Genomic DNA, 15,634 nt, shown 5'->3' with positions numbered 1-15,634 from the left:
TTAATGTCTCTGGCGCATTTGGTTACTGCTTTATTGAGCTTTAAGTAGTTTTTAACAAAATCGTTACATGGGGAGAGGGCGGGATTATAATCCGATTTGATCCATTTTCACACTGTGTTCTTATATTATTTGTCCTAAGCATATTTGATTATTGTAGCTTCAGTTGTTTAGGAGATATGTACTTTAAACCTTTTAGAGGGCGGTGCCACAGCTGGCACGGACAGACGGGCGGACGGACAGACAGTCACGCGGATTTCAACTCGTCTCATTATCCTGATCATTTATACATATATACATAACCCTTTATATAACTCGATTATTTTTAGGTGATAAAAACAACCGTTAGGTGAACAAAACTATTATACTCTGTAGCAACATGTTGTAAGAGTATAAAAAGATCACAAGACGAAACACGAGATCAGAAAAAAATGTTGGGTCTCTGTTATTTAGCTGAAGCTAGTATGACTACTCTCAATCATAATTTCTTCTTAAATTTAGTTGATGTTTGTATTTAAAGCAGGTACATGGACGACTCGCATGAGCCAACTTTTCTACTGTCCAATATGCCTCTTTTATTGCTCAAATTCTTGTGTTCTCGACGAAGCAGATTACTTAAGGCATTTTCATTATAAGAACGGTAATTCGATTGGAAACGCAAAATTTCAAGTATTAAATAAAAAGCTCATAGAAGGCTGTCATTATTAATCCAACCAACTACTACAAATTCATAAATTATAATTTGAATTCAAATATTGAGTATTCAAATTGCCGAAATTCTAAGAATTTGTGGACTTAGAGTTATTCGATAACATATATTTTTTGATATTTCTTTTCTCATTAATTATTGCTATTTTTTTTTTTTATAATTCCAAATTTTTTCAAACTTTATGATACCTGTAAAACTTCATTCCTTGTCAGCTTTTATAGCATGATAGCTGTTAATATAATACGATTTTCAAATATCGGTTCCGATACTTCATATTTTTGGCAAACAGATGTTATTGAAACAGTTTTCAGGAAGGCAGGCGTTACTTTACAATTTAAAAAACAATGCTCCATAAAACTAGTAGTTGACTAGTATACACACAAAAATGTGCTGATTTCGCGTCATTTAATAACCTTCTCACAAAAATGTTGCATATATTCCGCCGTATGCCCTTGCCATGGATATTGCGAATGAGTTAGTTGACATTTTTTTTGTTCCTTTGTCATGTATAAAATGGAACATTTATGTGTATAATAATGTTGGCATAAAATGAGGCAACATTTTCATCGAGAAAAGAAAGCTATAAGCTACTGCGAAATACACAAGAATTCGAATAAAAATCTTAGATATTCTGAAACGATCAGCTGGTAATATATTTCATCTTAATGATTTTTGATTGGACGCACGCGCATAAAAAATGTAAATTGAAAAAAAATTTTTCTGAAAATGCAAGCATTGTTTTCAATTAAAGTTTGGTTAAATATATTGTATAAATATTTAGAAATATACATTTTTACCCCTTGGTGGTGGTTAAATCTTTACTACACCTACATATTTGTGGTACATTAAAGCAATGAATTTTCGCCTTATATTTGTGTGATTTTTTTTATTGTTCTTACTTATTTGTGTCCTTTCAGGTGAATCGACATATTTATAAATATTTTATATACCATAATTTTTCGTTTGGAGTTATTTATGTAAAAAAATAATTATAATTTTAGGTTATGATTTAAGTGATTAATACAGAAAAAGATGTTATTTTAAATTAAAATAGTTTCTGCTTGTAAACTTACCAGTTGTATAATAAGTGATCTATTTTTTTAAGTAACCATATATTGTATAACAATTTTTTATTTTTAAAATGTAAAGTTTACTTTTAAGTTGTACATAAACACATACATACATAGGTACATACATACATATATACAATTATGTATATTTAAATAATTTTTTAAGTGGTGAGATTTGAATTTTGTTGAATTTTTGTGGCCTAAATGATAGATTAGCGCTTACGAGCACAAAGTACTCGGAGCAATTTTTCTGCTCAGAGTAGAAAAAGCAAATAATCGTAATTAATTAAAATAAGTTGAAAGTTCGAAACCTGTTTTTATTATTCCTTAGATGTTAACTAAATATTTGCACATAGCTGTACATACAAGAGAAATGGACTTAACTTTTTCAAGTTGTATAAATTTGTAGGCAACTATTTTGAACGATATTACCCGATTTTTTTTTTTTTAGTCTTGGGATAAAGTTGAAATTCATTTCATTTCAGTTATGTAGTAAAAAATATGAAACGTATTTGAAAACTTAAAACGTTCAATTTATAGTTTGTTGATATCAATTACACAAAAAATTGTCGCATGCATTTTATTAGAACTGTGGGATTCTTTAGTTTAGTTTGTCAAAGCAATATTTCAAAACCTCGTAACAAGAATTTTGAATAGGAAGAGAAGTAGCTATGTAGATAGCTAATGCAACTGAAACTTTGATACTGCAATAATTTAAAATTTCACAAGATCATCGTCTGTCGGACTCAAATATTATTAAAATCATATTTATTTGCATATTTCTACGAAATACCATTTATTTAACTTAACAAAAGACTAGTGCTTGTTTGACAAGTGAAATTCACGATTGAAAAATATGACAATCAAAGAACATTTACACTTTAATATCTTTTACATTCGCCATTAATATTTTTCTACACTTTTTAGGAAATTCTATGAAAGTTCTTGAGAAATTCGAACTTCGCAAAATTAATATTATTACATATTTAGCTTGTGAAAAAAAGATTTTAGAAATTATTAAAAGAAATTTTTTTTTTATTTGAACCAGTCGAAAAAGCACTTATTCTCACAAAACCTTACTCCAAACTGAATACTTTGTATATATTTTCCTATAGAAGTCTACGATTTAAAAAAAAAGGACTGTTGAAATGCAAAATACTTCTTATTTTGTCTGGAAGTATATTAACAACAAGGCTCATTGTCACGATTTTTGTTATGAAATAGTGAAAATGTATTATTGTACCAATGGCATGTTGTAATATTTAAAGAATATTCTGTTTAATTTTTATGGCGCAATATTAAAAAATACGTCAATGGCAGCATTTACTCTGGAGATTTGGATTGCGGTGTCCCTAATAACTTGCTGCTGGCTCATCCGAAATCAAAAAGTCACTGTTCACTCGTTAGATAATAGTTTTTTCCAGGTAACGCCGAAAAGGTTTTTCGAAATTTAACATTTTAATTTTATTGGAACACTTTGAAGGAAAAAACGTGAGATTTTTGCGAAAAAATCGGCTAATTTGTTATTGTAAAATAAAAATTATTAACAAGTTTGAAATTAACTCTCCGTAATTATGTACAGAAATACCGTTCAAAATTTCAAAACGAACGGTGCAGTAGTTTTGAAGTTATGAGTTATGAGGGGCACTGACTTTGAATTCATGTAAAGTTTTGAAATCTACTATAAAACGTTCATAAAACAGGTATATAAACTTGGTCAATTTTGCTCCAATCGACTTTAAACTAAACATTCTTGAGATCATTCATTTAAGACAAAAACAAATTTAAAAACCCTACTGCTCCCTTAATTTAAATGCACTCCAGGGAACAGTAGTGTAAAAGTATCTAATTAATCCAATTTTAGATTACTTTATTTTCACTCTTACTTATAAATGAGTAATTTGTGTTTATTTGCAAACATACGAGTACGTAGCTTCGGTGTGTATCTTTTCTAAGTAGAAACGATAATCTTATGAAATCTTTAAAGGATTACTAGAGACGTCTATCCCATCTAGTAAAATATTCGGAAAGGAAGGACAAATTTAGATTGCTATTTCACATTTGATTTTGAAGAGAATTTTTGAAAGCTAGAGGAAGAATTTCTTTACAGAAAAACCGCTAATTACGAATAAAAAAAGTTATAATTTAAGAAGGTATGCTTTTAAATTATAACCAAAAATGTGTATGGAACAACGCATTCATGCTAACTTTCGATTTCGTTGCAGTTCTTAGAGATTTTTTTATTTGGTTCTCATTTTCCTTTTTCCTAAATACCGTGATTTGCTGATTTGCTAAAGGTGATCATATTTACTCTCCGAAAAAAGTGTACTGCATTGGGCGAATTCATGGATAGCAACGGTTCTTTAGCTAGGCTCTTTAGATATACCAACATCGCTAGTTCCTTTCCAACAACAAATTTATTCATTCTGTTGAACACATAAATCCCTATCTGCATTCCTCTTGTTTACTTTATATTGATTAATGACTTGTGTACAGTAGAATTACTTGTGAATATTAAAATTTGATTTGGTATTTGTTTATAGAGGTGTATATACATATGTATGTAATTTTTAAGTTAACACAATCCCTTCTTACAACCAACAAAAGTTTTGATAGAATAAATATTAAAAAACGTGTATCTTTTCCAAAGGGGTGTTTATAAATGTGTTTTATGAAATTGATTTGTGGTAAATGACAGCTTAATAAAAATGAAAACCAAACGAAACTAGAAAAACGATAACTTCGGTTGCACCGAACCTAGAATACCCTTCACAAATAAAAAAGTTTCCATACCAGAACTTGATTTTGATGGGTCAGTTTGTGTGACAGTTAAATGTTTTAGAGACTATTATGTTGGCTGGAATAATATTCTGTGCCAAATTTAATAGATATCTCGATAAATAAACAAGTTTTCCATACAAGGATATAGCATATAGTGGTCCGCTATAGGCAAATTCGTGGGGAGAAAAGGTGTGCAAAATTTCAGATCGATATCTCAAAAGCTGAGGGAGTAATTCGCGTATATACAGACAGAGGGACATGGCTAAATCGACTCAGATTGTCACGCTAATCATTTATATATATGTACATATACTTATAGAGTCTCTGTTTTTTTCTTATGGATGTTACAAAATTTGCGGTACACTTAATATACCCCGCTACAAAACGCCGACAAAACTAATAAATTTAAAACACTATATTTCCGTGGCATACATATCTTTAAGCACAAATGCTTCGTTCAATTGGTCATATTCCCTCAGTGAGGTATAACCAATATTCGATTATTTTTGCGAGTGGCCTTTACTTTAACTTGTGCCACGGGGCGGGTATATCAGATCGTAAGTTGCAAGCTGCCGTCTCAATGTTGAAGCTTGGAATTATTACTTTGAAGTTGGTTACAACCGAAATGTACTTAAGATTATTGTATTTATACGAATTTATAATTTTCAAAAGAAAGAAAAGGTAACATTCAACTTCAGTAAATGAGTGAATTGTCAAAGTTTGACAAATAATTTCTTAAAACTGTCCACCTTTTATTGTTTCATGAGTTATCTTTATTTGGATCATAAACGTTCAAACAAATTTATAAATGATATCTGGTTTATTAATAAATAAATAAATTTTGCAACAAACATTAGGAACCATCAAAATTGTCATATATATTATATTAATTTTGCAGCAAAATTGAAAAATTTTGTAAAAAGATGAACATAGCTAATCTTGTGGCCACATCCAAAACAATCAATTCATCCTTTTCATTATTAAGAAAGCAAAAAAATCAATTTCAATTAAGAAAGCAAAAAAATAGTATGATGACGTAAATTTAAAATATAAAGAACATAAAAATGCAAAAATGAAATAAAAGTAGTTTTATCTTTGTCTTTACTTGGGATACAGTAGCTATTACAAAAAAAAAAAATCATAATGAGAGTAAAAAATGATATTTGTGATACAAAATACTAAAAAGTTAAAATAATATGGTTAGGCATAAACAAAATATGAACTGCAGAAGTGAGGCAGCAACACATTAATATATATATATATATATATAATCAATATTTTTATAAGTACACTTAAACATTTGTAGGCTTTACGTTAAAAGGAATGAAGAAATTATGAAGAAAAAAATTTACTAACGAAAATAGAAATTGTGAGAATTTAAAATTTGGCATATTTAGATAGAAACGATTAAAAACAAATAAGTTTCGGAATGTACGAGTATTTAGCAAGCGAAACCATTAATGAAGCTGTAATTTTTGCATACTTGGCAATTTTAAAATTAGAAACGACAATTGTGCAAATTAAAATTTTTTTTAAAATCATTTGTGTATTGAAATAAAAGCGAAAAATACAATTTTACAATACATACATAAATAAAGTTTAAGTAATCTGCTGCACCTGCTATGTGAACAAAAACAAGAAAAACAATAAGCCATGCTCACACTAACATACACATACATACAGATAGAAAATAACTGAAAATTTGTCGAAGCAAAACCTTTCATTATTACATATAAAGTTTTGCATTATTTAAACTCATGCCCTTATTTTTATGTGTATATCAAATAAAAGGTTAAACATCTTTGTAAGTTTGTAAGTTCCCAATCACTTGCATTCTTTGAAGAACCGCAAAACATAAGTCCTACATTAAAGCATATATTATCTATTCATATATATATTACGTATATACATAAAAACAACAAATATACCAACATATACAAATATATCCTTTTTAGCCTTGTTAATTTGCCACATCAAAATACATACTTATACATATAACCATGAAAGTTGCATAAAGATGAAATTAAATTCCGCCTATGTGATAACTAAAATATTGAGAGCGTATAAAAAAATGAAATATTGTAGGCCCAAAATTATTTTGATAGATGAATGTGCACGCGAAGTTAATACATACATACATATGTGTGCCGTACATTAGCTTTTAAATTGAATACTACAACATACATACATACATACTTCTGTTAATCAATAAGAATGCAACGTGAAATATAGAAATGAAAGAAAACATTAAATCTATGTATTGACGGATAAAGATGTTTACCTATAAAGTACAAATTATAAATATACATATAATTGAAAAAGTAACAAACAAATCCAACATAAAGTATATGAAAAAGAAATTAACGAAGATCGTAAAGAAGAAGAGTTAAATATTAAACAAAATTAATATAAACAAACAAAAATTGAAAATGAAGAGATTTGTAGGAAAACACATGAAATGAAAATTAATAACTGAGTTAGATATAGTCGAACCTATTATGACAACTAAAACTAAAAAAGAAATAAAGGGATATAAAATATCCATTAAAATTCAATTTGTTGTTTCATTAATTTGGTATATTTCATTTTATGGGGCTGGGACTAGCTTATGTATATATTTTTGCAGTTTAAAACAAGAAAAAACGTTAACTTCGGTTGCACCGAAGTAGTATACACTTAACAAATACAAAAGACTCCATATAAGAACTTGATTTTCATTGATTAGTTTGTACGATATCACAAATACTAAAGGACTAGTTGGCGTATATACAGGCAGACGGACATGGCTAAATCAACTCAGCTCATTACGCTAATCATTTACATATAATATATATATTTTGTAGTGTATCCAACGTGGGCATGGTCCACGGTCACTTGGCCTGAAACTATGAGAAGAAAGAAAGTGAAGAAGTCCTGAAATAGGCATTTCAGAAATTAAATAATCGTGGTTACCGAGCAAATTTAAGTAAAGTGTATTGAACTTAAAGAAGACTAAGAAAACACATGCTCGGATATCTAACTAGAGAAACGTGAGTTTATAACTAGAAATCTAGCAGACAGTAAGTACATACATATATAATTTTTTAAAAAGTATATAAAAAGTCGTTTCACATTAGTATACATTTTAAAAATTGCCCAATCTCCTGCCTAATAACACACATCTATATGTTGTAAATTACAGGGTTAGGGGTAGTCCGAATTTTTAATAAATTTTTTTGGCGTTTTCTTTAATTAATAACTTACAAATATTCTCTGAAATTTAAAGTAAATACAACTTTTTGAAAATATGAAAAACTAGTGCCTGATAGAAGGATATTTTTTTTATTTCGATTTTTTATAAACAATTAACTATTAGTTATTCCTGAAAATCTCAAAAAAAAATTCCTGAGGCCGCCATTTTGTTAATAAAAAAAACTTTGATCAGGCACTAGTTTATCTAATAAAAAACGCAAATTTTTTTGTTCAAATGATTTTAGATGAATCTTTAAGCATTACTGATAGCGCCGCAAGTTTGGAATGGGTTTACTTTTAAAATTATAACTTTATTGTTTTTCCCATTTTCGTCCCGTCAAATCGAAACCTTATTTAATGAGGATATGTTTTTATTTTTATGAAATAAATTTATGTTCTGGCAAAACAAAAAAATATTTATAATCCTAATTTAAACTAACTTTATGTTCTGGCAAAACAAAAAAATATTTATAATCCTAATTTAAACTAACTTTATGTTCTGGCAAAACAAAAAAATATTTATAATCCTAATTTAAACTAACTCTTCATAACGTTTAATAAGAGTAAAAGTGCAAAAACTCGTTTCTTCATCAAGTTTAATTAGCAATACATATCAGATACAATGAAAAATAAATATAAACAAAGCATATAACGGAATTGTTCAAAAACAATGAAAGTGATATAAATCTAACCATTAAATTTAGATTTAAAAAATTTCTTAATATATATTAGTATATTGATAACCGTACTGAGCCGTAAGAGAAACACGTATTTAAAGTCGCAATTTTTTCTGTAAAGATTAAAGAAAATTATACAAACGATAAAATATATATCAAAAGTGGTTTATTTAAAGCATAATTAAAGCTTTGAAAGCTATATATATATATTTGTTTTGTATTGTGTTTAATAATTGCAGTGTTTATCTAGTTAATTTACTTTTTGAATACTTTCAACCGAATTTGACAAGCAATGCCTCCAAAAAGAATCACATCTCTGCAGCACACATGTATGTATGTGGATGTGTACAGTTGTATGTGAAACCACTGTTGGAGCGAAATCTCCAAGTGTTCTTTGTACAAAATGCCATACATGGACCCAATCCAAGTGTACAGGGCTTTCCAGATCGGAATTTGTTAAACTAGCTACTAAGATAAAACAACAGGGATTCAACTGGAAATGTGACGCATGTATATTGGAGGTTAGCGTCATCACTGAGTGCGACAGTAACATTGATGATGGTGACGACGAGGACGAAAATATCACCATGCAGAAACTTAAACTTCTGCTTATGACCAGCTCTCGAAGCTCACCATAACCTTTGAAAAGAAATTTGACAATTTCAAGTCGATAGTTTAGAAAAGTATCGCTGACGTCAGAAAGGACGTTGCAAATTTATCAAAGCAATGCAAACACACAAGCGAAAAATGTGTTGGCTATGAAAACAGACTAACTTCGGTGGAAAATAAACTCAAATCTTTTTCTAGAGCTCCTGCCCCAGCAGAAGATGTTATTGCCGAATTTACTGAGCGCAAAAGACGTGAGTCTAACGTTGTTATATTAAACATTAACGAATCTAAAAAAGCTGATAGCAAGGAACGTTCCGAGGATAACGGGACCAGCATCGGCACTGTACTACATCCTGACCTAGCTGCTAACATAGTCAACTTTAGACTCCGCCGTCTAGGTCGACCAGCTGCCGGCCGTAACCGTCCACTCTTGGTAGAAACTCCTTCTCCAACTATTGCTCGCGCTATACTAAAATCCAAGCCACAGGTAAGTCAGATCACACTCCCGGACAGCAATTACATATTAAAAACTTTCGAGACCAGCTTGATGCTTTGATAAAAAATGGCGATTCATCAAAAACTATAAAGTAAGTTAATGGAGTTCCGAAACTAGTCAGTAAGAATTTTCGCCAGGTCAACGATAAAGGCAACTCAGGCAATAATGCATCTTCACTATCAGAACGTGAGAGGGCTCCGCACCAAACTCGGAAACTTTCAAACAGCGGCAGCAATTAGTAGTACTTTTCTGCATCAGTGAATCATGGCTCAATGCGACGGGGAAGTTATAGACGATTCTCTTAATATCTTTAGAAACGACAGAAGCAGCTCAACTAGTGACAATGAACGGGGGGAGGTGTTTTTATCGCTACGAAAAACTATATGCACGCTGAGAGTGTCTCCATCCTTGATAACAACTTTGAACAAATCTATATAAAAATAAAATGTAGCAACTCCAGCTTCCTCGTTGGATGTGTCTACATTCCCCCTAGAGCCTCAATCGAAGTCTATCAGTCACTTATCGGCACGTTGCAATACTTAAAAGATAAACATATCAATGCTAATTTTATAATTACTGGCGATTTCAATCTCCACGTGCTGACTGATTTATTTCTCCTGTTTATTTTTTGTTCTTGCACTTAATATTAACTTAAATTAATTTTAATCAATATTTTTTTTCCCCCTTTATTTACATTTTATATAATTATTACTATTGTATAATGCCGGTGTCTTGCTGGGTTGTCTATAACTCAGAGTGGTATTGAACGTAATTTTGAAATACCACGTTCAGCTCTAATTCGTAGACTTATCCATAATCACCATACTAAATGTAACGTTTATTACTTGTATATTAATAATTTTATAGCAGTCGAGTTGAGCTCTCTGTGTTTGAGTGATATTGTGTATTCTACTCATTTCTCAAACACGAGCTATACCATTACACAAGATGCAAATAACGCTGCGCTGGTAGTCACTCAACGATACGGTAACGCTAAACACAATTCAAGCACAGTAAATTTTGAAAATAAAATTTGTTCGATATTCTTCCACCAAATGTGTAAATATAGCAATTGTGTGTATTATTACATGCAACAAAAAACTAAATATGAAACGACAAACAAAAAATCGGGCTACATCAATTATGAATGTGCGTCAGTTTTGAGTATTTTTACTGCCGTTGAGTGAAATGTTAATTGGCCGTCGTTACTTTAGGTATCGCCAGCCCCGCAATCTTGACGTTTATAAATATGGCAGCTTCATTTACCAATCGTCAACATTACATTCGTGACATTCCAGTCGACAGTGAAGTCGGAGAATTCAGTTACATACTCTGCTCTGGCCAAGTTTTGTTTTCGTACGCTATTCTCCAATTAGCTAAAGTTTATATTATTATAAGAAATATCAAGTGTGTTTTCATCTGCTGTACAAGTAATTTATATATAATAGTTTTTTAATTTCAACATACTAATAAAAGATTTTTCGTTATTGTTTTCAATAGCCATCAACATACCATACGCAGATTTACAATAACAAATTAAAATCTTTTATCAACTTCCGCTTTACCCACACCACACCGCAGTTAACTGAAGTGGTTTTGATAAATCGTTGTAATTGTATTGTGAAAATGTCACAACCTGTTGCATTCCTTACACGCAAAGAAACATTCAGCGCTTGCCATCGCTTGCACAGGTAAGGAAATATATTTGTAAATTGCTACGTACATACATTAATAAATAATAAAAAAATGCCTACAAATGTATACATCTCTATATTTACTACGTATAATATTCATAGCAGCGTAGCTTGCGATGCGGTTAAAGTTGTCTACTACGTCAACGTTCTTGGGTGAATCGAAATGTTAACCTTGATAAGCGACAGCGATCTTATGATTGACTCTCAACATTTTTGTTTTGTTCAATAAACACATATGTAAGGTGGGGCATTATTAAAATGAAGATCGCTTTATAAGTATGTTTATATTCAATTTAAAGCCGCGTCTTCAGTATATACACAAAGTACATACTTACATATATATGTATATATATGTATGTACATTGCTGCAAATGTAAATATAGACAGCACTTCATTTTCATTCTGATAAACCGCAAACTGTAATTTTATAACTTTTATGGCTTCAATTCGAGGTAAATTGAAAGCAATTTATAGTTATTGTTAATGTTTAGTACATACATATATTTGTAATCCTTAATAAATATTTATTTGTTATAAATTGACAGCTTTTTTATTCACTCTTTTTAGCCCTCATCTAAGTGACGCAGAAAATGCTGAAGTCTTTGGGAAGTGTAATCACATAAACGGACATGGACACAATTACACCGGTAATTATATGTTAAAACAAAGAAAACACATTAACTTCGATTGCACCGAAGGTAGAATACCCTCACAAATACTAATGATTCCCTACAAGAACTTGCTTTTGATCGTTCAGTTTGTATAACAGCTATTGATATAGCCGATATGAACAATTTCTTCGGAGATTGTACCGTTGGCTTGGGAAGTGTTCCATGACAAATTTCGTGAATAAAAAACACTTTCAACACTAAAAAAGTTTATACAATAGGACCTAACTGCAAAATTTTTTTCGGGACTGTACCGTGACCTTGGGCAACAAGTCATACCAAATTTCGTGAAGATATTTCAAAACTAAAAAAGTTTTCCATACAAGAACTGGATTTTGGTCGATCTGTAATGAACGAGATATATACACAGAACAGATGTCAGAACAATTGAGTTGAATATTTTATTTATACTTATTTAGATATATTTTATATACATATGCACAGAAATTAATGTTAAATTAAAATTTTTGAATGAGTACTTTTTGAGATTTTGCCAGCATATATATGTTATACTAATGGTGTACGATGTATTCTTTATTATTTTCAGTTGAGGTAACAGTGCGTGGACCCATTGACATGCGCACAGGTATGGTAATGAATATTACGGAATTGAAGACTGCGTTAGACAAAGTTGTGTTCAAGGATTTGGATCACAAAAATTTGGACTTAGATGTAGATTTCTTCAAAAAAACTGTAAGTATTTTAAAAGTACTTCAATTATTATAAAATTAATATATATATTTTTTTATATATAAAATATTTCACAACATTAGCCCAGTACTACGGAGAATGTCTGTGTTTACATTTGGGATAATGTACGACAACATTTGAAACGTCCAGAACTGCTGTACGAAGTAAAGATCTATGAAACTGATAAAAATTCCGTTAGTTATCGTGGGCCATACAATCATAATGGCTATTATCAAAGCATGCAAATGAAACGCTCAGCTAAAACTTCTTGCACTAACATCTCTTCTGATTCCGACTAATACTGCCAGGAGACCGCAAGACTCGAATTGAATTGTGAATATGAATTTAATTAATGTTAGTTAAGGGAAAATACAACACTAAAATATAAACAAAAAATAATATGTAGTATTTTTACAATTCCATTTGGTTTTCTACTATCTACATAATTATCAACAATGATTGCCTTTGTTTGGTCCGTGTTAGATTAATATATTGATTAGACTCTGCTGTAGCTTCAGTTTCAGATTAAATATTATTATTATTTTATTATATATACTCATCTTATATGCATTAAAGATGACCATTAATTCATGTAATCAAAGATTGCTGATCGTTGTTGTAACGATTACCCAGACCCCTGTCGTACATTATAATACGCTGTAATATGGGTGTCTAATCTCATTGATATGTGATTAAGAAATATTAGTAGAACATAAAAAATATTTGTAGAATTTAAGAATTTCTTAATTAATTTAGGATTACAAAGAATTCCTCAGAAAGTAGTCATGTGCCATATTTGATATCTGAACTCATATCTGCTGTGAATAATGGCATGGGATTTTATCCGGCCAAAGGCTGAAAACACGTTTTTCGACTAAACCCTACTTGCAGTCGTAATAATAACAACAACAGCAATACAACAGATTTTCCCTTGTGAAGCAATATACAAAGAATACACGAAATAAACGTTCCGGGAAAAAAAGAGAAATAAAATATGCTACATAATTCCATTAAGTTATCTCCCATATGGACAGATACATACAATGGGACAGAGTTATCAATTGGTAGATATCAATTAAAGTCTGGAACTACAAGTAAGTACAAAATTTTTACAAAATTTTGAGTTAAGTTTGTTTGGGGCGTGATAACAGGCTGATTAATATGATAAAAAAATTCAAACTCAGTGTACTAAGAAACACTTGTACAAAATCAATTCGCCTCGACAAATTTATCATTTACATACTGTAGCTCAACTACTTATTTTATGTAACTTGACATTCGCAGGTTTGCCTTTGCTTCCAATAGAAAGAACAGGTTTGCAGGAAACTGGAATCGAAGTTGGCTTAAATAAGAAATATAATTTTTATAAAATTTTAGTGATATTATTTGTTATATATAAAAAAACTTTTTACTTTACATTAAATTTTTGAATCATAAAATGTCAAATTTCCAATCGCCATAAAAACTAGGTAAGAGAACTTGTTACTGTTATCTAAAGTTAAGTTAAGAAATTTGTTGGCTCAATCTTGAGACAACTACCTCTTTGTTTAAATTATTATGTGGTGCATAAAATCATAGTTTTTTATCTGCTGTGTTTTTCGTTTAATATTGATATATAGATGATTTTTTGCTCACCCACTACAGCTATAGAAAAAAAAAAACAAAAAAACCGGTTTAAATACTATAACGCTATAATATCCTTCACAGCTCATCATGCTGATCATTTATCTACATATGCATATACATATATTTTAATAGCAGATAACTCCATTTACCATCATAATTGAGAGAAGAGGACCTCATATAAACGATGAGAAATAAAGATCGAACAGTTAAAATTATTTAACGACGCGAGTGAGCCGCGCTGCTTTTTATTTCTCGACAGTGCCCCAATGACTCCTACATCGCATACTATGTTTCAGCCTAGCCGAGCGGATCGCCGTTCACCACGCGACTGTTTTCTAATACCTATATTTTTAAATTCGTGATATCTTTCGAATGCACTGCCCGAACACAATAACTCACAAAGTTATATAAAGGTTTTGAATAACTAAAGATGAAGTAAATAATTTCAATAAGGATTAATTTCAAGGTATAGATAAAGAGCTTTTACAGAGTGGGTATTTTAATTATTATTTTTTTATTAATGAATACTTATTGTGACGTAACTATAACAGTTAGCCATATGCTGTCGCGACATTTTAATACTCTTGCAACATGTTACTACTAGGTTTAATGTTGTTATTAGGTTTAATGTATATATCTCCCGAACTATTCTAACTATATCAGCATAAAAATAAGTTAAATCGGTCTCCATATAACTGTTTTGTTAAAAACTACTTAAACTGCGATAAATCAATAGCGAAATGAGTCAGAGACGTTAAATTTTACGTCCGAGATGACGCAAAAGAGCTTTATAGGAGCAGGTGTCAAAATTGGACAATGTCTAAATTTAGGTGAAATTACATATCTCCGAACATACTCAACCAAATTCGGTGCATAAGATTATTTTGACATTCCCATGTAACAAAAGAAATAAAAAGTAACCGCGCCTACTTCCCATATAACACAACTTTAAATTCCATCTGATCCTCTCACTTTCTAGTATGCAAATCAAGCACATATTTATTAGTTGGATTTAGAAATCTGCACGAATATTCTATATACCACAACTTTTCAAGCCCCCAGATACCGGAAATGTGGACCACAGAAATCATGGCTAAATTTTTGAAAAAATTTCGGGCAATTTGTGAGATATATATTCCACCAAATCTGATTAATCTGTTCCAAATTTGAAAGTAATCCATTCACCATTTCGTCGAACAATGAAGTTGAACCTTTTCGCTACATTTCTTAATATAAAGTTTTGCCAACACCTGCAGGTTACACTCGAACTTAGCCCTTCCTTACTTGTTTGTAGATAATTGTATGTTCTGCAAAGTCGTAGTACATTATTTTGTTCTATAATCAATAGTATTCGCAGCGCACGCGATGTTAGACATTTTTTAGGTA

The 15,634-nt window shown here is 30.5% G+C and overlaps 1 protein-coding gene across 2 annotated transcripts; it reads left to right on the top strand.

Annotated features, from left to right (window-relative positions):
- The first annotated feature begins 10,838 nt into the window (after positions 1 to 10,838).
- Positions 10,839 to 13,021, top strand: pr (6-pyruvoyl tetrahydrobiopterin synthase purple). 2 transcript variants are annotated; one of them, XM_014233657.3, is made up of 5 exons: positions 10,839 to 11,000; positions 11,071 to 11,261; positions 11,832 to 11,911; positions 12,480 to 12,625; positions 12,706 to 13,021. In XM_014233657.3, the coding sequence occupies exons 2-5, from the start codon at positions 11,197 to 11,199 to the stop codon at positions 12,919 to 12,921; spliced, it is 507 nt and encodes a 168-aa protein (XP_014089132.2). In that variant the 5' UTR covers positions 10,839 to 11,000; positions 11,071 to 11,196; the 3' UTR covers positions 12,922 to 13,021. The 2 variants fall into 2 exon arrangements, with proteins under 2 accessions (XP_014089132.2, XP_069962909.1); XM_070106808.1 differs by lacking the exons at positions 10,839 to 11,000; positions 11,071 to 11,261 and adding an exon at positions 11,686 to 11,716 and having other exon boundaries at positions 11,810 to 11,911.
- Positions 13,022 to 15,634: the final 2,613 nt, after the last annotated feature.

The sequence above is a fragment of the Bactrocera oleae genome, chromosome 3 (assembly GCF_042242935.1).
Source record: "Bactrocera oleae isolate idBacOlea1 chromosome 3, idBacOlea1, whole genome shotgun sequence".
NCBI classification, from domain to species: Eukaryota; Metazoa; Arthropoda; class Insecta; order Diptera; family Tephritidae; genus Bactrocera; species Bactrocera oleae.
The sequence above is the reverse complement of the archived record's forward strand: the minus strand, read 5'-3'. Positions and strand labels throughout refer to the sequence as shown.

Coding starts and splice junctions, on each gene's coding strand:
- pr (XM_014233657.3), top strand. CDS start 11,197: ATGTCACAACCTGTTGCATTCCTTACACGCAAAGAAACATTCAGCGCT. Junction 11,262..11,831: donor GCTTGCCATCGCTTGCACAG/GTAAGGAAATAT, acceptor CACTCTTTTTAG/CCCTCATCTAAGTGACGCAG. Junction 12,626..12,705: donor TAGATTTCTTCAAAAAAACT/GTAAGTATTTTA, acceptor TCACAACATTAG/CCCAGTACTACGGAGAATGT.